This window comes from Carassius carassius, chromosome 4 (genome assembly GCF_963082965.1).
Source record: "Carassius carassius chromosome 4, fCarCar2.1, whole genome shotgun sequence".
Lineage (NCBI taxonomy): Eukaryota > Metazoa > Chordata > Actinopteri > Cypriniformes > Cyprinidae > Carassius > Carassius carassius.
This window is the reverse complement of record NC_081758.1, coordinates 25,437,336-25,462,848: the sequence shown is the minus strand read 5'-3', so window position 1 is coordinate 25,462,848 and position 25,513 is coordinate 25,437,336. Positions and strand designations below refer to the sequence as shown.

Genomic DNA, 25,513 nt, shown 5'->3' with positions numbered 1-25,513 from the left:
AATCATACAACTGAACATACAGATTAACCCGATCAGTACCAAAAAAAAAAAAAAAAAAAAAATTATATATATATATATATATATATATATATATATATATATATATATATATATATATATATATATATATATATATATATATATATATATATTAATAAAAAAGATATCACAAGCATCTTCAAAATCATGCTCTGAGCAAACTAAGCAAAAGTAAATAGCTGATGTATGTTTCGAATGTGAACAAAAAAATGTGTTTAGGGTTCACTAGTTTGGATCCATGTCAAGCCACGCTGGAGATCAGAAAGTGTGACTCGACAGAGCAGATGTTTGCACCATTCAACCATCTTCACTGCGTTAATATGCAGTCTTCCCTCTCAATTTGTGCATACCAACTTCATTTACCAAGACAGAAAAGTATGCAGTTATTCAGATTTGTATTCCTTTATCGTTGCATCACTGCTGATCCAAAACAAATGGCAAAGATCAAAACCATTTCACTATCAATGATATGAGAGGACTTGTATTTCTAGAGTTACATTGTGTTACCTTATCTTCGTCTCACTGTTTTTTGTTTTTTTTTGCCACTGGGTGTCCCGTTACACTAAGTGCCCTAGTGAATGAATGCTAACAATGTATTTTGTTTTTGCCATCATGGCTGATTGTTATGACATGATGAAAAAGCTTTCCTCCCTATTTTGGTTTGGCTTGGCAAGGTGTCGTCGACTAGTGCCTCAGCTAACACTTCCCTCCCACCCTGTCTACAGGGGTCCGGTGGGCCGTATGGCTCCTACCCCTGCTAGACCACCCTTCCCCCCAGGTAAAGGGCAACATATGCCCTGGGTATCAGAGGTTCCCATCCTCTCCCGTAGTGAATAAGCTGCAGAACAAGAGATAAAGAGATCAGATTAGTATCAGTATTAGTAAATAAATAGCAGTAACATATCATAATAACGATCATTCAAGATTCATTTATGAATCTAGGTTAATGTTAATTTATAAATTGTTCAATAGGCAATGCATTATTAACTCTTTCCCCACCAGCATTTTTGAAAAAAGTTGCCAGCCACCACCCACCACCAGCTATTTAGATCATTTTTACTAAAATTTGACGGCTTCCAGTATATTTTGCTGTATGAATATTTGAATATGCAATACGCCAAAATGAAGATCATAGCCTCTACTTTTAAACAAAAAAGTCAGTTTTATTCTAGCTTAAAGCATTCTTTTTTTTTTAGTCAACACTTGAATATAAGTAGGTTTCATAAAAAGGTTAGAGAAGTTTAGCTTTGAGAAAAAGTATTCACTACGATTATCAAAGCATAAATGCAGTAAATCACTTCCATCAACACCTCCAAAGCTTGCACAGACATATACCACTTCCTGGATCAACATTTTACTCTGTAACTTTATGCAGCTTTCATTTATATGCCATCTATTGCTGATGATCGCATTATTTTTAATATGCATCTGTTTACATAAGAGATTGCTCGTTTCTCCATCCTGTTCACGTGTGTTTTTGTTCGGGAGGTTTGGTACTCTTTCAGAAGATGTGTAATAGCGCCCCCGAGTGTATAACAGTGAAAACACGGAAAAACACGTCTTTGGCAGGAAGCGTTGTCTTCTAAAAGACAAGATATCTTGTCAATAGCGGGGAAAGAGTTAATGAACATGAACGAACAAATTAGAAATGTTAATTTGTACAATTTATTTATACAACTAATTTAAACAAGAAAAAAATGATTACTACTGTTACTATTTTAACTATTTTAGCCAACTGTTAGTCAATACTGTAAAAGTTTGTTCATGTTAATTAGTAATTACAGGCCAAAAACCTCTGAATAATAGTGTTTATATATATTTTGCAATATACACTCGAATTTAGCAAGTCTGAATATATGACAAAGAAACTGTAACACAGTCCTCTAAATAGATTGGCTAGCTTAGAAAATCTCATGGAAATGTACCTCTTCAATCAGGTAACATCTACACCCCATAGAAGGCTGCAAGTCTTTCTTTGAGTGGAAGGGGAAACTGGTCAGAAAAGCGTCTCCAATTCTCATCTCCAACCTGGTTCTTAAACCCATGCAAGATCTAACAGGGAACACACACTTGAGTATGAGGCATGCATTCATAATCATCTTGAAGGTTTTCCCAACTCACAGCGCTCTACCTTATAGAACATTTCTCGAAGATCATCTTTTGGGTTCATCCAGGATGCAACAGCATCACAGAAAAATATAAAGTCCTACAAAGTGGTAAAGAAAACAAAGATGATCAATCTGAATGATCAAAGCACTCAGAGAGACATCAGTGGGGATAATGTGTTGTACCTGCACCACACCACCAGGGTTGACTGTGATCATGGTGCAGATTCCTCTGAACGCAGAGTCTTTCTCTTCATTGTCTCTTATATTGCGTAGAGAGGTGCACCTAGTGAAGGGAAGAACCAGTTTTCAAATAACATGCCTGTGCGGTTAGTTTGCATGTGGTTTAGCACTAAATCAACACAATATCATGATTACCACCTCAGAGCACCTTGGGACTAGCAAATGTTTTAAAATCACAGACACTGGTCAATCGAGAAAACCAAATTTTGTTTTATCTTCTTTATAAATAAAACATTCTCTTGTTGAAACCAAGTTTAGTTTGCTGCAATATTTCCTGACAATCCCATATGTATATCTTATATACTGATATATATTTTTGTTTCTTAATCATATGCACATACATCCTTTTATTCTTTATAAGACAAATACATTGTCCATATAGCACCATGTATTCTGTCAGCTGCAAGTTTATAGACAAACTAGTGCAAATTTTGGGGCAAGCATTCTGGGATAGAATCATGCAGCTAAAAGACTCTGTATCTAATGGGGAGGAGAAATGCTTTTTAAAGATGCTTTTTTTTATTTCTCTTATTTTTATCCATTTTACCATCACTTCCATTTCCTAAATCCAGCAAGCATTTGATATTACCCCATGCACTCAATTAGTAGTTAGATAGCGACAGTAAAAGACGAAAACAGAAGTGAAAACTCAAATAAATCAATTGAGAACACATGAAGGTGCTACTGAGGCAAATTAAACGACAAGACCTAGAGGGACAGGGTTAGTCACATGGTTGGCAATGATTTCGACTGAATCATACAGAACAGAGAGAAAGATAGGGATACCTTCCCTCAAATGTCTTGAATAGGCCTCCTACCATGTCTTCTTGCTCAGTCTCTTTCACAAGAAAAGATTTCACCAGCATAACATTTATATGCTTTATTTTGTACAAAATCCTGGCTGTTTCTATACTAGCACAAAGTGTGAAGAAAAGCAGGAGCCTTTTCAAAAACACTGGGACAAGGTTTGTAGAGAGATTGAGCGAGTGAGAGAAAGAAAGAGAGAGAACAGTGGAGAGAAAAGCCAGAAGATAGACAGAAAGAGGAAATGAATGAAATAAAAGATTGAATAATACACACCAGGGTCTTATAAACTGCTGTAGCATGGGTGCCACCTCTTGAGGACAAACGTAACCAAGACGACCAATTGTTATTGCTAAGGTAACGCAATCACGGTTATACAGCACCAAACGCCAACCAAGACATGAGCGAATGAGGGGGGAGGAGAAAACAAAAACAAACAAACAAACAAACAGACAGACAACTCAGAAACAGAACTCAACAGAATCTGTGTATGAGAGTAAACACAAGATTTCACTAGTGCTCTTCACAGTCCCAGACTACAGGGTCAAATGTAAAATATGACACTAAGAAAACTTAGATCTCGTTTAAGAGAGGAGTCTTAGAAAACGGCTTCAATACAGCTTAGAGTTACAGAGAAACATTCATGTTTTGGCTGAAGTGTCTGCCAAATTCATGTAACGTCTGTATGTGATTCTTTCCCCCCAAATCCCTGGATTACAGATTGAAGACTACAGAAAACAATCTTGTTTTCTAAGATTTTCTCCCTTAAACTCACAAAAAAAATTCTTCAGTAGAACAGAAAAGTCTTGTCTTTCTTTCTGTCTCTTTTGTTGCTTTAAGAAATGGATATTACGCCAAGCGAACTACATGGAGAGGACTAGATTCCACCAGGATCTTAAGAGGCACAGAGGAAGGAGACCTAAGTTTAAGAGACACAAAACTATGCAACATTGTCATTAAAGACAGGCATTTATGAACAGTCCAATGAGACATGCAGAAAGCAGATGATTGGCTCATTAGAGAACGCAGTTCAGTGCAGGATGGGCTGATTCAAAGAATCTGAAACTCAGTTAAGCACTGTTTAGTAATTAGTAATTAAATAGATGAATCAAATACTCAAAAATTGAACAAACTCAATAATTATGACAGATGTAAAACCTGCACCATAAAGAAGAGGCACACTAACGTTCAAATGTTTGGGGTTTGTAAGGTATTTGTATGTTTTTGAAAGAAGTCTCTCATGCTCTACTTGATCAAAAATACAGTAAAGAGAATAAAAATAAAAAAGTTAGATTGTTAAATATTATAAGAATGTAAATAGATGCAATACAAATGTAATGCATTTCTGCAATGGCAAAGCTTAATTTTCATCAGCCATTACTCTAGTCTTTAGTGCTGATCAATATGCTGATTTGGTCAATGTTGAAAACTGTTTTGGTGCTTAATATTTTTGTGGAAATGTGATACATTTTTACATTCTTAGGTTTAAAAGATAGAAAAAAGTCTTTATTGTTAATTTTGTTGAATTTAATACATTCTTGCTAAATAAAAATATTAATTTATTTATTAAAAAAAATCTCCCTTAGCCCAATCTTTTGAACAGTAGTGTGTTAATCGACTGATCAGTTTGGATTTGGCTATGCCACATGGTTGCTTCTAATTTTTAAAAGGACTTAGACTTTGCAACGTGAATAATCAAAATATCAGCAATCCTGCATCAAACGTTAGCCGTCATTAACTAAACAACATTCAACATCTATTGGCAGATATGCATTCACATTGAAAAATAAAAGGAATTAAAACAACAGAAATAAATCGACAGACAGGAACACATCTACAAGTACCCTTGTTTCTGTGGGAGTATGTTAGGAGTGTTACATTTCACCCTCATTTAAAAAAAAAAAGGAAACATCAATGTTGGCAGCCATTACGGCTCAGGCTAGAGCTTCAATTCGAGCAGTCCAATCAGAGTGGAGTGTAACTGGAAAATAATTTGCGAGGTACAGGTGCTAAACATTAATCTAAACACCACAAAACAGATTTAGATCAGAGTTTATACGTTTTCTCTGAATTAAATAGGGGGAAAATACTATTTAAGGTTCAAATCTTCAAGTAAAAATGTTCAAATCAAAAGACACTCCTCTCAAGTTTGGTTTACATTTGTCATTGTAATATCTCACTGATGCTGATGCTTGTAACCTCATTACGGTGATCTGCTCGCTAACATGGAACTCACTGTTCTATTAATCCACTTCAGGCAGTACCACAGCTGGACTGTTACAAGGTCTGCTCTATTTATATTTGAAGACAGGATATGCTGAGAGAACTCAGCTGAGTTTGTATATAGAAAAAATACACAAAAAACTGCTCCTATTCTTGTTCACAATCCCCGTTACCCACAATACTGTGCACTGGTCAAACCTTGTAAAGTCCACTTCCTGGAGTTCGAATGGAGATTAATAAGCACTGTGGAATGGGGACTAGGAGAGTTTGGGAAAAAGAGATGGTGGAAACCTCTTTTGAGGGGTCAGCCTGGTCTAGCACCCCTCAGATGGTACCTGTATTCTCCAGCAGTGTCTTGGGTGTGCTGGGTCTATTTATGATCTCCACAAGCTGCTGTAAAACCACCGGGACATACGGCTGCATCTCAGAACCTGAGCAGAGAGAAAACTAGCATGTTCACCTTGAAGGTGTGATGAAATGAGAAAATTAATAAGAGAAGATGATGAGGAAACTCTCACCCATCTGAATGGATACTTCTCCAATGGCCCATGTTGCATTGTTGCAGACTGATATCAATTCTGGGTTCAGGTTTGTGCCTAATATTGGCATGAAGTTCGCTAGAGAGGAGAGATTTACACAAACAAATCAACGTTTAAGTGCCTGAATGCAAACAGAGACGGATCAAACTGAGAAAGTGTCAGTGAATAATAACTCCACACCAATGCAAGGTTTGACATGCTGGAAGCAGGCTTTGGTCAGATCTCCCAAAAGAGCAAAAGAACTCTGTCGAACCTCTGGCATTTTATCCTGAGAAAATACAACCATCAAAAGATTAGCATTGTCACATTACATTTCTCATAGCTGCTCGTCCACGAATAAATAGTTTTTGGAGTTTGCATCTCTTGCAATTTATCTGCAGCAGGCAAATGCAAATGTTCTTCTGTGTATGTAAAGATTAGATGGTAAATTCAGAGAGACAAATACATTATACAGAGATGATGCGGTCTTCTCCATCTCAGTCGTTACCTAGATACAGTGGCAAACAGCTGCCGCTAGTACACACTGTGGCACTCATGTTGACACAAACATACAATGCTTTAGATCCAAAAGTGTTTTCAACACTGATAATAATAATAAATGTTTAGAATGATTTCTGAAGGATCCCGTGGCACTGAAGACTGGAGTAATGGCTGCTGAAAATTCAGTTTGCATCACAGGAATTTATTACATTTTAAAATATATTAAAATCAAATTTATTAAGTATATTAAATCAAATATATTAGGTTAAACATACCATGCCTCAGTGCTACAATGTCTTGCTATGCTCTATAGTTACCTGCATACACTGGTACATGAGAGTGAGGATGTTGCCGCGGGCAACTAGCTGTTCTATGTTCCCTCCAAGACCCTCTGCTAATCCACTGAGCAGATCCAGAGCTACAATCATGAAATCTTTATCAGGAGCTTCATACAACTCAGGCTGACTCTGGTGGAGCTGTGAGACAGAAGAAGACATCGAGTGATATTCATACTGATTCTAAATTATGAGCATTTCTTATTTTGCAACATTTTCTACACTAGTAGTTTTTTCAGCTGACAGTATTACCGAGAGATGAGTGGGTTTGTGTGTATTTGTGTGGCTTCTCACCACAGTCTGGGCGAGTGTTTTCTGGACCAGGTTGACACAGCGCTGGTAGACAGGTTCACAGTATGGCAGGAAGCCGCTCTGCAGGGCGGTGGCCACAGACGAGAGACACTGAAAGAGGAATCAACGTAGAATGAAGATCTTGTTTTGAGTCATAATCGGGTACATGCATCAAAATGCTGAATTCTGAACAATACTAAGATTTCCTGTGACTTCTGCTGAAATGGTTTTTCAAATTGTTTATTTGAGCACACATACATATTGTTCAAAAGTTTGGGTTCAGCAAGAGTTTTTTTTTTTTTTTTTTTTCAGTAAGTTTGTTTTTGACGGTGGATACATTTTTTAATACATACACTTTTTAATGAATGAAAAGTTGAATCGAACAGCATTTATTTGAAATATGTTTTGTAACATTATACAAAGTCTTTATTGTCACTTTTGAATGATTTAAAGAGTCTTTGCTGACTTAAAGTATTAATTTCCTTCAAAAAGATTTTAAGAAATAAATTCTTACTGATCAAAAAATTTCTGAACAGTAGTTTATATAAATCAAGTGTTAGACAACTACCTCCAGTAAGGGAAAGAGATCTTTATCTTCATCTTTTAGCTGGTTCCATTTTTGAATCAATGGAGGCATCAGCATCTGAATATATTCCTGCACACAGAGCACACACGTACAGTAGTCAAACATGTGTTCAGGGCCGTCGCTAGAGGGAAGAAAGGTCTAGGAGTGTCGCAATATACCGGTACTGACAATAATCGTGAAATTTAAAGTATGAAATATTGCTATCGTGTTAATTAGGGGTGTCGCAATATGCTGGTATTGGCCATTTTTAAAAATGAATAATACACATAATAACCCAGTGCCATTAATTAACTCTAACTCTCACATGTAGTTTGTTTCATTCATACTCTAAGCTGGAGGGCGCCCTCTCACAGAAAGTCCACAAGCAAGACTCATAGGAGTAATAGAACTTATGATGTTCCAGGAAATCCCTGTAGGCTTCCAGCTATCGCTGTAGATGAGTAAAATGCAGAAGAAATGTTTTATCTGATTAAACATGAAGACAGTCAACACAGGATTGCAACAGTATGTGGTTTGTCTTGTTTTTCAATCCATCAAGTATTTATAAGGTATTGCTAATTGACATAGCATTTATCACTGTATAGAATACTATTAAACAGGGGTCGGCAACCTTTAGGGAATTAAGTGCCAGTTAAAAATTTTCTGGTTAACCACTTTTTGTGGCCACTATAATAGTGTAATGAACGATTAAATGGGTTCACAGCTATGGCCAGCTATTTCTACTGACTGCCTGAGTCAGCATGAAAGGTTCTCAGGACAGTTGACGGGCCACTGCTGCACGTTGTCATGAAAGCTTATCATTTACACATCTTTTTAAGCCTTGCCAATTTAAACATTTAAGAGATTTTAAAGCGTTCAAACACAATAAGACACAAAAGAACTCAACTGAGTACTTGCCCTCTGTGTTCAATGTGCACACAGAGAGCTGCAAACACAAAAAATCTTCTCTTTTGTATTTAAATTTCCATCTTGGTGAGTATCCTCGAAAAACTCTCGGTTACGTCTAAAGTCAACGTAAACAGTTGAGAAAGTAATCAGACATGTATCAATATAGTGGATCCATGTATTGTATCTTAAAGTGATCGCACCTTGTTTACTAGCTGCTGTCGGTGTCCTTAATGTTAATCCAAGAAAAAACAGAGAGAAAAAACACTCACTGCTCTTGACTGAATTTTGTAGTTTTATCAAGAATTAATCTATATTTAATTTATACAGTGAAGACTATGCAGTGCTATTTACATTTAATTATTTGGTTTCTGTACCTGAACTTTATTTGTGCTATTTACAAACAGGGCCCATGGATACAACCTGTCCTGGGGCCCCGCAAACCCCAACTATGACTCTGCAGGGATTTATTAGACAAGTACAGTTTGTTACTAAAAGAAAATAAAAAAAAAATTATCCAACATGGCAGACAAAGTCCAAGTCCCATGGAGGAGACCGGTGAGTAGCGCAGGTGTCGCTCATTTCCAAATCAATCCACCGGCCTCACTCCGTTCCCATGGCTCTCGGCCCCGCCCCACTCGTCACAGAGAGTTTTTTATCTTTACGGTAAACTTTGTGATATTTCATGAGGTTTAATAAAGGTTTAATAAAGGTGATTGCATGTAGTATCCAATCTCTACTGTATGGTATATGTGCATGATACACAAAGTATTTCTGTGTATTTGATTGTGCAATTACTGGTTTGTTGAGATGATGGCCCACAGAGTCAGCCAGAGTCCCAATGGCATCATAGAGGATGAGAAGGTTCTTGTGCTGGTATTTACTGAAAGCAAAGACCAACGTGTCCAAAATAAAAGCAAGGTACGGCACCAGCTCAGTGCAAGCCTCCTCTTCAAGGGTAGCAAAGGCACTGTAGGAGGAAAATTGAGAGTCAGAGATTAAAAGTTGAAGGAAAGCTAAAAAGACACCTCAGGTAACAAGAAGCCATGTATTCACGTATGCTTCAAGCAGCACAACACTGCGATGCATGCTAACCTGCAGGCGGCCTCTTGGACACGCTTGTTGCGGTCTAGTATCCGTTTGAGTAGTTCAGTCATGAGTGGTTTGAGGTAGATGTCAGGGGGCTGGCTAACAACCCAGTGTGCGTAGCGGCTCAGAGTCCAGCAAGTGATGGATCGAACCAGTGCCTTCTTATCAGACAGACACTGTACCAGATGAGGAATCAACTCTGGCAAGTAGGGGATCATCCCCTGCATACAGCCTAAAGCAAATAAAGAAAATACTCAGCTTCAAAAAATGATAATTTAAAAAAGACAGAGAGAAATTAAGGTCACACCATATTCATTCATATAATAATTAACCAAAACTTGAAGTCGTTATTTTTTTAAACTGCTTGTGATTACAGTTTTTTTCATTAATATAGTAATTAACTATGGAATATAGTAATATGTATTACACAAACACTGTAAACTAAAGTGTTAACCGGTAAGATTGTTGTATTTTGAAACAAATTGTTTATTTTATTCAGCAAAGATGCACTAGTGGATTAAACATGACAGTAAAGGCAATGAATGAATAGGAAATGTTTGAATACCTTCAGCAATGGCTCCCAGTACAAGTATGCCCGACTCTTTAATAAGCCACTCTGGATGGAACAGCAGTTCTTTCAGTAAAGGAAGAATATGCAACAGCAAATCATCTCTGAAAACATTCGCCAGGACATCTAGTGCAGCTGCAGAACATTTCCCTACACACCAAAAATTATGATGAAGACAATGCAAACGTCTCAATGTAAATCCATTTTAAGAAGGCGAGGACTTGTCTGAGTTGGTGTCCTTTTAAAAGTACACCGTTTCTTACTCAAGTTCCAATCTGAAATGGTTTCATCATCATCCAGCTCATCTTCATCGTCCTCCTCTTCCTCAATGGATTCTCCCCCATCGTGTTGTTGGGCCACAGTACGTGAGCGATGGAACCTCGGGCGAATGTCCTGCTCATTGTCTGGGATTGCTTCGTCCTCCTCGACGTCACCCTGGAAAGCATTTATATATTAAGAGATTTGCATAATGTTTGTTTATTTTTTTGAGAAGCTGTTTTCGAAAAATTGTTTGGCCTAAACCTATAATTTTTTTTCTTTTTAAAAAAGCACTAATAGGTGAATTAATGAATTACATGCTTTCAAAATAAATATAAAATCCAAGTATCTGTTGATTAAATGCTTTCTGTATTTATTTAGCTAAATAGGTACTTTATAACTGAGTTTCTAAAAGACAGGCTAAGATATGGAAAATAAAATGCTATTAATTTGTATATGACAAGTGTAAACTAATCACATGTAAACAAACTGGCAATGTGGGGTTTTTATAAATGCAGCTGAGCATCATTACCAAATAACGTGTTTGCTTTGTGTATGAACTCGGAAGCAAATCACAGGTGTTTTACTATTTTAGGTTTTATCTTTAAAACGGCATATGAAAAAGTGTCAATCAAAGATAACTTAAAAAAGAAGCTATAAAACCAGAGAGAGAAACTGACCTTCAACAGGATTATGTCAATCTCAGAGTATTTCATTCCACTCACAAGAACTGGTATCAATCTGTGACAAAAAAAAAGAAAAAAAAAACTCTGCTGACTGATCCTGATCATTTACATCAAATAAGCAGCTTTGCCCTGTTTCAGAACTGTATTGTAATTGAATGCATCTACATGAGTTGATGGGGTTTTTTAATCAAAAGGACACTTGTGTTTGTGCATGCTCACTTGGGCAGGTGTCCACATAGGACCTCTTTACACACAGGCAGCTCAGCGAGTGTGAGCCAGAATTCACAGGCCTCCAGAGCGACATTTTCATCCTGATCTTGTGTCCTCTGCAACATGTACTGCAAAACAGATGTGAGCATAAACACATTGGGCCTTATTCATGGAACATGAACAGAGCATATTTTTGAATAAACTGTTCGAAATGTAATTTTTACCAAGAAAAAAATAAAATCTACTGAATGTACCTTAACACTTTTACATAAAAACTATGTAGAAATTAATTTTTACTTGCGTTTCATGAAGAAGGCTCACTGATTCTACTTTTACCAAACTAGTTAAAGAAAGTCCACAAGAGGCTGCTGTTCACTTTGCCTCTGTGTGATTTTATGACCAAATTTATAAAAAAGTATATAATATAGTAATATATATAATATATATAACACAGAAGAAAGTGTGATCTAACCTCGATGATGTTGTGCATGTGAGGAAGGAGTCGGTCTAATCTGACTTCCAAAAGCATGACTAAAGCTCTGCACACATTCTTCCTCACTTCAGGCTCCTCGTCACCTGCCAGTGCAAACAGGTTCTGTGCCATAAAGACACACACATACATACATATAAAAATATTTTAATTTCTTAGAACTAAACAATGACAACTTACTCAAAACTGGCATTACAATTCTGGGATATGGAATAAGTACATAAATCTTAACAGAATGATCATTTTTGGGTGAACATGTTCTGTTAAGGTGGCTGGTTTTGTAAGTGGTACCTCAATGAAAGGATCTATGTGCAGCATCAGGGCCTGTGTTCTGCTGATGATGAACTGGTTGACACAGGCAATGGCATGAGACCTACAACAGACAACAAGCATAGTACATATATCAAACAAGCCTTAACAACTGCATAGCAAGTAGTAGTTTCAATTAGAATGACTGGTATTTATGGTAATTAAATTTCGGCATAATGTTACTACACATACATTAATATTGTAAATAGTCTAGTGCTAGTAACTGGATAGATGGATGGATCTGGTTGGCAGTAGCTGGTGTTATTGCATCTTAGTGCTGGTTGCCAGTAAGCAGTGTGCAGCTACTACTGCTGCCACACAAAATCATGTTGGAGGAGATAACAGATGAAAACAAGATGCAGAGTTAAAGGGTTAGTTCACCCAGATAGCTAAATTATGTCATTAATAACTTACCCTCGTGTTGTTCCAAACCCGTAAGACCTCCGTTTATCTTCGGAGCACAGTTTAAGATATTTTAGATTTAGTCCGAGAGCTCTCAGTCCCTCCATTGAAGCTGTGTGTACGGTATACTGTCCATGTCCAGAAAGGTAAGAAAAACATCATCAAAGTAGTCCATGTGACATCAGGGTCAGTTAGATTTTTTTGAAGCATCGAAAATACATTTTGGTCCAAAAATAGCAAAAACGACGACTTTATTCAGAATTGTCTTCTCTTCCGTGTCTGTTGTGAGAGAGTTCAAAACAAAGCAGGATATCCGGTTCGCGAACGAATCATTCGATGTAACCGGATCTTTTTGAACCAGTTCACCAAATAGAACTGAATCGTTTTAAACGGTTTGCGTCTCCAATATGCATTAATCCACAAATGACTTAAGCTGTTAACTTTTTTTAATGTGGCTGACACTCCCTCTGAGTTCAAACAAACCAATATCCCGGAGTAATGCATGCACTCAAACAGTACACTGACTGAACTGCTGTGAAGAGAGAACTGAAGTTGAACACCGAGCCGAGCCAGATAACGAACAATAGACTGACTCGTTCACGAGTCAAGAACCGGTTGCATCGGTTTTCGGATCACCAGTAGTTCTTTCGGACAGTTCGATTCAATAAACCGGTTGAAGAAAATGGTTCACCGGTTCTTTTGCGCTCGACGTATAATGGCGTCATTTGCGATGATTGCCCTTGATTCAAGCCTTCGGTTTACCCGCGCTCATAACACTAGCACAGAATCAGTTCAGAATCGATCACCAAAAGAATCAGTTCAGTTCAGACGCACTGTGTGTCGGTCTGCTTCACGCTGAATCATACATGCGCAGTATCATCAGCTCCTCGGTTCACGAATCGGACGCGTCTGACAGAAATGGTTCTTGACTCGTGAACGAGTCAATGTTTTGTTCGTTATCTGGCTCGGCTCAGTGTTCATCTTCAGTTCTCTCTTCACAGCAGTTCAGTCAGTGTACTGTTTGAGTAAATGAATTACTCTGGGATTTTGGTTTGTTTTAACTCAGAGGGAGTGTTAGCCACATTAAAAAAGTTAACAGCTTAAGTAATTTGTGGATTAACCCCCAATTTCCACCAGATGCGTAACGGCTGCTGAACGGCTCCGCTGCGTGACAGCTCCGTGTTCCGTCGTCCGTCAATACCCACCAGGTCCGGATTTGTTGCAGAATGGCTGCGGTCATGACTGACAGCTGACGTCACGAGGCCCCATGTAATCTCGCGAATTCTGGTGTGATCGCGCGATATGTAGTTTCTATAAACAGAACTACCAAACCAGGAACAGTTTTCCATCCAGTTTTCCAGCCTGTCTCCGCCCATTATGACGTTTTCAAGGTGTAGTGTAGGGAAATATGAGCGCGGTGTATTTTATTTTGAAAATTAAACGGATCTTTTATTTTGTTTCTGGCTGTTCTGTTTTGTCACTCGACTTCCTGTCCTGCGTACTCTGCCCTGTAGTGCTGCGGAGCACTCCGGCATCCGGCAAAAATAGAAGCTCTGCGTATCTGCTCCGGAGGGCTGCGGATCGCCGGAGTCGGAACACAGCTGTACCGCATTCAGTGGAAATACACTTATTGACTTTAATGGAAACCTATTGACTCCGCCGCCGTGCCGGAGCCGTAACGCAGCCGGTGGAAATTGGGGGTAATGCCTATTGGAGACGCGAACCGATTAAAACGATTCAGTTCGATTTGGTGAACTCATTCAAAAAGATCCGGTTACATCGAATTATTCGTTCGCGAACCGGATATCCAGACTGCTTTGTTTTGAACTCTCTCACAACAGACACGGAAGAGAAGACAATGCTGAATAAAGTCATAGTTTTTGCTATTTTTGGACCAAAATTTATTTTCGATGCTTCAAAAAATTCTAACCGACCCTCTGATGTCACATGGACTTTGATGATGTTTTTCTTACCTTTCTGGACATGGACAGTATACCGTACACACAGCTTCAATGGAGGGACTGAGACCTCTCGGACTAAATCTAAAATATCTTAAACTGTGCTCCGAAGATAAAAGGAGGTTTTACGGGTTTGGAACAACATGAGGGTAAGTTATTAATGACATAATTTTTCTATCTGGGTGAACCAACCCTTTAAACACACCAGTCTGATCAATAGTGAGTTCTTTTTGAACTTTTGTGTAGTTAAAGCTAACTCACTAAACTCTTTCTCCACCTCCCTACACTTGAATTTTTTCAGTGCGATTCATTGGCCAAAAACAGGTAAAATGCGCAAAAAAGAAAATCTGATATCACGAGAGTCCCTGTCTATATGAATTAATTACAAATAACATCTCCTTGCAGGTTCAAACATTGTGCTCCATTAGGGAACACAGGCTCATCTTACCTGATTTTGGGGCTATTGTGCTTGAAGAACTGCAGGAACTTTGGGATCATCACGTTGAGTGGGCGGTCCAGCATGTCACTGTCCAGGATCTCAGCAGAGTCCTCACAGATCTTTTGCAGGGCTCCAAAAGCCCCCTGAAAAGACAAACACAGCAAGAATGTAACAGACAAATCATACACATTTCCCCTTCTCACGAAAAAACTTTTGATCTAGAACACTGCCATCAAAATCAATCAAACTGACCCAACCAGTCATGACTGTCACACAGTAACACTGAGACCTTCAATTGACAGACACTCCATTCTATTTTTGGCTTGAAGTGCAGTCAGTGCTGCTGAAAATAAAGTAGAATACTTTTGCCGTTGCCTTAAGCTCACAACTGGCTCATGGTGTGTACATTGCAGGTGACATGCAGATGTAATACAATGCAGACAGCCAAAAACTGCTGTAGGTTAATTTAAGCGCAAATGTAAAGCAGAGAAAACATGAGAAATTCTGTAGGGGGACCAAATATGACATGATACTATTTAAGTAACTGGACAGTAAAGGGTAAAAAAAAAAAAAAAAAAAAATTCAACTCTTACATCAATGTACAAAGACTTGCAACATTTAAAACTCACAGGTAATTAAATCTTCATTGAAGTAATATGGGTTCTTGGTAAGTAGTCGGTTCAGAAGACACTACAGGTCTGGCTATGCGCATACTAAACAGGTTCACAGGCTCATCACATAATACACATACAGAGACAATAATAGTTAACATGAAAAAGAATAGTACTATTACTATAACAGTATTATTATTAACCATACACTGTATATATGAACTATATAAAGCATTAAGGATATAGTTCCAGTTAGGAAATAAGAGGTGTAAAGTGTACTTGAAAACCATACTTGAGTTCAGTTGAGTTTGAGTACAGATAACTTACATGACTCCATTGCAAGTTACAAGTCACCAATTCCAAAACAACTTGAGTAAAAGTCTTAGATTACTGAAGTATTCTACTTACATTAAATATTGGCTCAGAGAAGCACTATTCAAAGAGACATTACAGTGAAAAACAAGGAGGGCAATTATGTTTCTATAATGTAAAAAATAATAATAATAATGGCAAAAAAAAAATCCTTCAAAAAGGTCTCTCCAGTATAACGGATAAATAAAATAATGTTAAGAAGAATGAAAAACCTGATGTGCTAGTTTTGGCCTCATTGCCAGCTGCAGTCATGTCCTCATCTCACAGCTGTGATTCACAACTACTTGCTAAGGAACTCTTATTATGTAAAGTAGTTTGGGTAAGGGCAAAATGCACAATTTATAGTACTTACAGTTCCCTGTAGTTGACGATATAACTTCTTTTGTAGTGGAATAAGCTAGGTATGTAGTGAAGTAGAAAGTAAAAGTTGCTAATATCTTTGATACTCAGTAAAACTACAAAGGATCCAAAAATATATTCAAGTACAGTAATTAATTACATTTACTCAAATAATTTATACCTCTGTAAAAAAAAATATATATAACAAAATAATAATAGTATTAACATTAATAAAATGTTCACCTTATTTTAACTGATTTCAGGACCATCACAAGTCAGTCCCTTAACAAATCAATGAAGTAAATAAAATCTATTTTAATATATTGTGTCTGTATATTGTGTATATTGTTTATTGCTAGTGCCTCCTTAAGATGACCTGCTTACTGCCTTTCTCATTTATATGTCACTTTCGATAATAGCATCTACAAAATAAACACACGTAAATGTAATGCAAATATAGAACTCACTGCAAAAAATAAATAATAAAATCACAAACGAGATTGTGATGTAGAACAATACCAAAGCCAGACCCTGCCGCCGAGGGACCCAGCCAACACATCACGCTTCCTCCTGATCTCACAGACTTTCCACCTGTGAGGAATCTAATCAGGTCACGAGCACAAATGGTGCCGTGGCAACAAGCTGTCTGGCTCGGCTGTCGCTATGGCAACCGTCTCCACTGTCAGCTTCCATTTGGCTGGAGATGACATATTCTGTGCTAGAGAGCTTAGAGGAAACAACAGAGGAAGCCACCAGTCTCTCAAGGTCAAAACACCAAATCTTTATATCTATATAAATATCTAAATCTATATATCTTTATACATATACAAAGACATTGTCTGGGTTGTCATTAAATATTGCAATTAATTGCATGATTGAAAATGTATTTACAAGCAACCATTTAGGAAAAGTAAATCTTTAACAACAAACAATTGTTTTTTGCATATTAGTAATTACTACTATCACCTTCTTAGGGAAGTCGTGGCCTAATGGTTAGAGAGTCGGACTCCCAATCGAAAGGTTGTGAGTTCGAGTCCCGGGCCTGCAGGAATTGTGGGTGGGGGGAGTGCATGTACAGTTCTCTCTCCACCTTCAATACCACGACTTAGGTGCCCTTGAGCAAGGCATCGAACCCCCAACTGCTCCCCGGGCGCCGCAGCATAAATGGCTGCCCACTGCTCCGGGTGTGTGCTCACAGTGTGTCTGTGTGTGTGCATTTCGGATGGGTTAAATGCAGAGCACAAATTCTGAGTATGGGTAACCATGCTTGGCTGAATGTCACTTCACTTTCACATGCATTTCCGCATCAGTTTGCTCATATATTGACCAGGGTGTGCTATGGCCACTTCCAACCAACAAACTATGATTCAAAGGTCAGGAATATCTTAACCATAAACATTAAGCAAGATAACATATGTCAACCCTGTACATTAAACCCATTACAGAAAGCAAAACCACTCTATGCCCAAGCTAAATAAAGTCATCCCCGATATTCAGTCTGTCAATGGCTTTAGACTTCATATAGCAATATGAGGACCCACATGCCACAACCAAACCAGGGGATCACAGCAGTGGATGGATGCTTTCTCCTTTTTACACCCACACATCCACCAAGAGCTAGGATGTCTGCTGCTTAAGTTACCACTTATGTGTCTTCAGAATTAAACTCATGACCTTGTTCCAAGTTCCTTCAAGCTTAGTCAGTTCAGTCTTGGTAATGCTCCTAAGCATGTATTTTCTATGTTGGTAAGAAGCATGCAAGCACATCTACTTGAACAAAGTAGATTTAATTAAGAGATAAAGACTGAAATAACCAAAATGTTGACTAAATTATACCAATAACATATTTCAAATAAGCAACACAATTTTACAACTGTGGAATCACGTTTTCTTAGTAACACTAATATAATGTCATTTTCTGATATATGCAGTTAATGCACATTCTAGAGTAAATTAACTATGAAGGCAGACGGTGACCATAGTACTGAGACTTCATTTTTCTCCTATTCATTTATCAATGAGTGATCCGTCTCCTTCCCCTTATAACAGAGACTTATAGCGAAAGCCACTGATGGAACGGCAATGGCATTCTGATGTTGTATTGTGCATGCACGATTTTAACAGCTGCTTCTTGACATTCTACTTTAACCGTCTACTACGGAAGAACATTGGGTTTGCCGTAACCGTTACAATGTGACAGATTAGGTAAGTAAATGTTACATTTTATGATACATAACACTGTTATTGCAGTACGTGATTCTACCATTCTATCTTCTATCGTCTAATCTAAATTGTGCTTGCTCTTCAAAGCCTTTCAATGGGAGTAAGTGGGTGTTTGCTGTTAACAGTTCAGAAGACGTGAAATAAAGTGCACAAATCTGTAATAAAACGTCCCTCACACAGCTCCGGGGGAATGAATAAAGGCCCCCTGTAGTGAAAAGATAAATATCCAGATTTCAAACGTAATAAACACTTTTTTCCTCACTTCTGCTGACTGTTGGGAACCGGAAGGCTTGGTAGAGCAAGGACAATTTTAAATACAACTTCGATTGGATTATTCTGAAAGAAGAAAGTCACATACACACAGGATGCTTCGAGGTTGAGTAGAAGATGGACGAACTTTCATTCTCAATTGAACTAACCCTTTAAGCTTATTTTAACCATTTTTCCATTTGTACAAAGATATGTCTGCTGTTAGTAACAACTCAGGTAGCACTGAGACTAGAGATGTTGTGAAGCAACGCAAGTACTGCCTAAACATTCTACTCATAAAACTTCACAATACTACAGTAAATTACTGAATGCCACACTGTGCCATCTTACTTGCGGTTGCTTAGTGAATTTTATGTTCTCGGCTACGGCGGCATAACAGCTTACTTCCGGTCACCATAGTGTTCCATTCGCAGCTGTTGCTTAAACTCCCTAATGTCTCTGGCCCGGCATTCGGCATGCTTCAAACGGTAGAGCCAGAGGTGAACATTCATTGCAGTAGAGGACTGGCTCACAGTTCTCTTACTCAGCATGCCATTTGAAGATTGGAGAGTGTGGGTGTGTGAGAGTTTCCTCATAAGTAACTTTGATGTAACTGCATTTTTCAGGCGCATACACACTACTAATTATAGACATATATTTTACGTAGTGAAGAACACATGCTGTGTGAGGACTTGCCAATTATTACAGGCTGAGGGTCTTTCCACACACATCCCAAGAAATGTATCGTACATGTAATTTGACACATCAAAAACAAGAAAACATATCTGTAATACAGCAATGAGGTAAAATATAGATAAACAGCCCAACCAAAAATGGGGAAAAACAAACTTTGACAAAAAAAAATACTTTTTTGTTGTTGTTATTGAAAGAGGTTTCTTATGTTCACCAAGACTGCATTTATTTAGAAAGAGAATGCTGCAAAAACAGTAATATCATGAAATGGTGTTACAAATTAAAATATTTTTTTTTGGAAATGGTGTATTTTTTTCTGGATTCCCTGATGAACAGAAAGTTCAAAAGAATAGCATTTATTTGAAATAAAGCTTTTTTATTTTTTTTAAAGGTCCTACATTTCTTATATATATATATATATATATATATATATATATATATATATATATATATATACATACAGTACAGACCAAAAGTTTGGAAACATTACTATTTTTAATGTTTTTGAAAGAAGTTTCTTCTGCTCATCAAGCCTGCATTTATTTGATCAAAAATACAGAAAAAAAATGTAATATTGTGATATATGATTACAATTTAAAATATTTTTTTTTTTTTTTACACTTTAAATTATCATTTATTTCTGTGATGCAAAGCTGAATTTTTAGGATCATTATCACATGATCCTTTAGAAATCATTCTAATATGATGATTCATTATCAAAGTTGGAAACAACTGCTGCTTAATATTTTTTCAGAACATGTGATACTTTTTTAGGATACTTTGATGAATAAAAAGTAAAAAAAAAAAAAAAAGGACCTATGTTTTTAAAATATAAATATTTTGTAATAACAATATACAATACTGGTCAGTAATTTGGGGTCAGTAATTTATTTATTTATTTATTTTAGATCAATACTTTTATTCAGCAAGGATGTGTTAAATTGATTAAATTATTTTTAATAAATGCAGTTCTTTTTAAACCCATTTATTCATCAAATATATTAGACCGCAGAACTGTTTTCAACACTCATAATAAATCAGAATATTAGAATGATTTCTAAAGGATCATGTGATAGACTGGATGTTACATGTGACACTGAAGGCTGGAGTAATGATGCTGAAAATTCAGCTTTGCATCACAGGAATAAATTATTTTTTTAAGTATATTCAAATAGAAAACTATTATTTTAAGTTGTAATAATATTTCACAATATTACTGTTTTTTCTGTATTTTTGATCAAATAAATGCAGGCTTAATGAGCAGAAGAAACTTCTTTCAAAAACATTAAAAATAGTAATGTTTCCAAACATATATATATATATATACAGTACAGACAAAAGTTTGGACACACCTTCTCATTCAAAGGGGTTTCCTTTATTTTCATGACTATGAAAATTGTAGATTCACACTGAAGGCATCAAAACTATGAATTAACACATGTGGAATTATATCTGGAATTACATACATAACAAAAAAGTGTGAAACAACTGAAAATGTCATATTGTAGGTTCTACAAAGTAGCCACATTTTGCTTTGATTACTGCTTTGCACACTCTTGGCATTCTCTTGGTGAGCTTCAAGAGGTAGTCACCTGAAATGGTCTTCCAACAATCTTGAAGGAGTTCCCCGAGAGATGCTTAGCACTTGTTGGCCCTTTTGCCTTCTGTCTGCGGTCCAGCTCACCCCTAAACCATCTCGATTGGGTTCAGGTCCGGTGACTGTGGGGGCCAGGTCATCTGGCGCAGCACCCCATCACTCTCCTTCTTGGTCAAATAGCCCTTGATGCCTTCAGTGTGAATCTACAATTTTCATAGTCATGAAAATAAAGAAAACTCTTTGAATGAGAAGGTGTGTCCAAACTTTTGTCTGTACTAGATAGATAGATAGATAGATAGATAGATAGATAGATAGATAGATAGATAGATAGATAGATAGATAGATAGATAGATAGATAGATAGATAGATAGATAGATAGATAGATAGATAGATAGATAGATAGATAGATAGATAGATAGATAGATAGATAGATGCGATATGTCTTTTGTACAATTTACAATAAATGTCACTAATTCACTTACATTTGATATAGAAACCTACAAATAGTGCAGAATCTTGCATAGCTATTCCTCTTTTTATGTCATGACACTTCAAAATAAAATAAAAACTTTATTTGCAGGTTTAAGTTGGACATATTCAGTCAGATTTTCAATGGGTGACTCCTAAACAGCACTGTGCACGTAAGAGGACGCGACAGTCTGAAAGTCTCCAGACGTGTCTATGATCAGTTGTGATCACATCTGATCTCCACTGTAGAAAATAACTGACCTCAATCTGTGCTGCTAACAAGCCTACTCCGCAAGAGTCTCGCAGTCACACAGGGCAGAGCATTCAACTGCGAGTTCACAGTCTCTTTGTTCATGTGTGGGTGTATGAAACAGAATTTACTCAGTTACAGCACACAGGGACATAAAAGTGGGTCTCTGACAGGAGTGTGTTAAGGTCTCCAGTGGCTATAAAGAACTCTGGAATTGAATGGCTATTTTAAGGACTTGTTGCCTTTGTCTACATTACTAGACTGAATGATGCATATATTGTTATCCCAAATTTATAAATCTTATCAGTTTTGAAAACAGTTGTGCTGCTAAATATTTTTGCAAAAACCTTGATAGAGTTTTCAGGATTCTTTGATGAATAAAAGGTTCAAAAACAGCAGCATTAATTTGAAATATTTATTTTAGTATATGAAAAATATATTAACTGTCACTTTTTTCAATTAGTCCTTGCTGAATAAAATCATTTTATTTTAAAAATAAAAAAATTAAAAAGTATTTTACTAGAAACTGCTTTATGAGGCTGTGCTGTATTGTGAATATTGATGTGTCAGCTGTGACTTTCTTCCACTGTTGTGAAAATACAAGTTTTATAAAAGGAAAGTCCAATTTTGATCCATGATTTGTAGTTACTTTACAAACCAAAACATTGTTGAGTATAAAATCATCTGAATTAACCCTTAAAGACCTTATTTTGCGTTTTTTTCAGGCACAAAGACTTTACTTTCACTTTGTGTTTGTTCAAATTTCCAATGAAAAATCCTAAATGGTGGTTCAAAAGACCAAAACCTAGGTCTATGAGTTTAATAAGGGAACGTTTGAACCAATCTGGTCACGGGGTGGGAAACATCACAAAGTGTGTGTTTGTGTATCTTACTTCACAAGTGTTATAGTCCTCGGAGTCCAGCAGTAAACAGAGTTTAGGTAGAAGCTCCGGCCAGTTCTGTAACTCTCCTTTAGAGGCTATAGTCGTGATCAGAATACCTGAGGAACACAAACATATGCACAATAATGCACCATTCAGACCAGCCTATACTGCAGTTCACATAACCAACTGCCAGAAGCAAACAACTACACAAAAATCAAGCTGATAACAAAACATTATAATACGTGGACAAATTATACTCAGTTTTTTACTATATGAATCACTGTATGGGAAAATACTCATAAAAGACTACAAAAAAAATATACGTTTAAACCAAATACACATTTATGCTGTTGATGCTGGGTAACAATAGAAACACAGCAATGCATTCCTCACAATAATCTAATCAGAATCACAGAAGGCTAATTGAGCCACGCTGTGAATTCTCATAAGAGTCAATAAATGATCTTACATTGAAAGCAACAACACAAAGCCAGACACAGCCTCCAAAGGCATAATATTGTTTGTCAAGATGGCAATAACTGAGAGCTCAGAGCCAGACAGTAAATGCTTTGTCGCTCTATACTCACCCACTGTGGCTCTAATGAGCGGTGAGGAGTCTCCAATGTTCTGCAGACACTCATTTTTGATGAAGTCAGACACGCCGTTTGGGAAGTTCTGGTAATGGGCCTTAACGTTGTTTTTCAAAATGAGACCACTGAGAGACCGAGTGGGCTCGTCTGTGAGAAAGAAAGGATGAAAAGCTTTACTTTCAGACTGAGTACAAAATACAGCCCTGGGCACATGACACAGCATTAAAGGAAAAATGAAAGAATCAAACAACCACAGGGATAAACAGAAATAGCTGTTCATACTACACAAATACAACTAGATTACAAACTTTAAAACTTAAATCTGATAAAATAATGCAATATAACAATTTTGTCAATTGCAAAAAACATGTTGCTTTAGAAAGTGCTTGAAAATAAAACCAAAATTACATACATATTTTTTTTATTTATATATAAAATAATAAATAAATAAAACTACAGCCCACCCTTTTACTTTAAACCCTTCACTTTAGAGCCTTGGTTAGTAGATGCTAAATAAATAACCTTCTGTTTTTAAATGGACCTCAGGCTAATTAAGGTAAAAAGAGAGAGAAACACTGGCAGATGAACTTGTGTTGTTTCCAAACCGGTTCTGTGACCTGGGGCTTGACAGAGGACACAGACTCAAAAGGTCAGCGCAGCTACGCTCCCAGCACACTTGACAGATCGCCACTGATCTGAAGTCACAGCAGCTATACAGACACGGCTTCAGAAAACACTACTGAGACTAAACATCTTCTGCTTGACTCTGCTCCCTCTCAGTTCCTTCATATCTGAGCCATTCCTTCTAGTAATTGGAATAAAAGATTAACTGTTAATATACTCCACAAACTGTCATGGCAAACCTCAAACTGCAACAAACCACAATGCAGACCGGCAACAGGCAATTTCCTGCACTGCCTCCCAACACACAGTATGTCTACATTCAAATGAATAGGGTTATAAGCACTGGCGCGATCACACACACTTAAGGTTTTCAAATGAAAGAGAGCCATATTCCCCCAGATATTCCTAATGAACAAATCACATATTCATAATAAATCTGAATAAGTCACATCTCAAAGCCAGATTATAAATATAAAACAATCAATTAAGGATAAACATGCATTTCTTACCTTCTGTCTTTAGCTTTGTGAGCACAAATATTAGGTAGTTGTTGAAGTCCGGGTATTGATTGAGCTGCTCAAGTTTCTGTGGTGCACATTAAGGAAAAGGCATACAGACCACAGAGATAAAGGATAATAATGCAAACATCAGGGGAAATGTGCATCTGTGCAGGTACTTAGTCTAATCGACAAACTGCTTGATGTTTATTTGGATGATTACATCAATGAACCCATGGATATATGAGCTATTAAGCTATTCTATATATATAGAAAAAGAAAAAGTCATACACATTTAGAACCAGCTAATCTTTAGGGAAATCATTTACTGGTAATTCAACAAAATAGATTATACCTTATACTTTTGTTCTGACATTCATTTCATTGGAAATTTAGAAAATGTACTATAACATGTAAAAGCTTGTTGTAAAAGTTAAAAAAAAATGCTGTCTAATCTAGGTTTTGCACACAACCATAACGTTCATTTGATAAGATGATTGTTTATAAATAGGCTAATTTCAGAGATGTATATGTGTATCTAAAGCTTAAAGGGATAGTTTTCAAAACAACAACCAAAAAAAGAAAAAAGAAAAAGAAAATTCTGTCATTATTTACCCTCCCTCGTGTCGTTCCAAACCTGTATGACGTTCTTTCTCGTGTGAATATTTTGAAGAATTGTGTTAACCAAACAGCATTGACGCCAGTGACATCCATTGCATGGACTGAGACGTTACTCAAAATATCTTTATTTATGTCCCACACAACAAAGACCTTAACGTTACAGGTTTGGAATAACGTGAGGCTGAGTAAATAATGACAGATGTTGATTTTGAGGTGAACTATCCCTTTAAGTTGAACACTCGCCGAATGACAGACAGCGATTACTGACCCCATACAGACACCACCCCAATCTACAACTCAAATATAAACAAACAGCATAAAAACCCGTGTTTCAGAACCCAAGTATTGTTACATACTAAGGTTTGAGTTAATCACAGGCCATCCCCTTCAGCTCTCTCTGTTTAAACACTGAGGTAAAGGATACTTGTTGGACGGAACGTTGCGTGGATGTGTCGGGGGACTGTGATTCCTTGAGCAGCTGTAAGATCTGCTGAAGTCCCTGCTCGTCTGGTTTCCACTCGCACTCCATCTTGTATGGCTGGACCCTCTCTCTCTC

At 37.0% G+C, this 25,513-nt stretch overlaps 1 protein-coding gene across 5 annotated transcripts; it reads right to left on the bottom strand.

Annotated features, from left to right (window-relative positions):
- Window positions 1-159: 159 nt before the first annotated feature.
- LOC132139606 (transportin-1) lies at window positions 160-25,513 on the bottom strand. Of its 5 annotated transcripts, XM_059548082.1 has the most exons (24): window positions 25,382-25,513; window positions 24,349-24,424; window positions 23,213-23,362; window positions 22,635-22,741; window positions 14,949-15,082; window positions 12,123-12,204; window positions 11,814-11,936; window positions 11,351-11,469; window positions 11,126-11,186; window positions 10,451-10,622; window positions 10,185-10,337; window positions 9,626-9,851; window positions 9,329-9,500; window positions 7,628-7,714; window positions 7,063-7,170; window positions 6,751-6,909; window positions 6,134-6,221; window positions 5,933-6,031; window positions 5,750-5,845; window positions 3,468-3,543; window positions 2,331-2,430; window positions 2,171-2,245; window positions 1,965-2,091; window positions 160-877 (listed from the first exon to the last, which is right to left on the bottom strand). In XM_059548082.1, exons 1-23 carry the CDS (start codon window positions 25,484-25,486, stop codon window positions 1,984-1,986), a joined length of 2,676 nt encoding a protein of 891 aa, XP_059404065.1. In that variant the 5' UTR covers window positions 25,487-25,513; the 3' UTR covers window positions 160-877; window positions 1,965-1,983. The 5 variants fall into 5 exon arrangements, 3 of the variants coding, with proteins under 3 accessions (XP_059404065.1, XP_059404063.1, XP_059404064.1); XR_009433642.1 differs by lacking the exons at window positions 160-877; window positions 1,965-2,091; window positions 3,468-3,543 and having other exon boundaries at window positions 7,021-7,170; XM_059548080.1 differs by lacking the exons at window positions 160-877; window positions 1,965-2,091; window positions 2,171-2,245; window positions 2,331-2,430 and having other exon boundaries at window positions 2,742-3,543; window positions 7,021-7,170.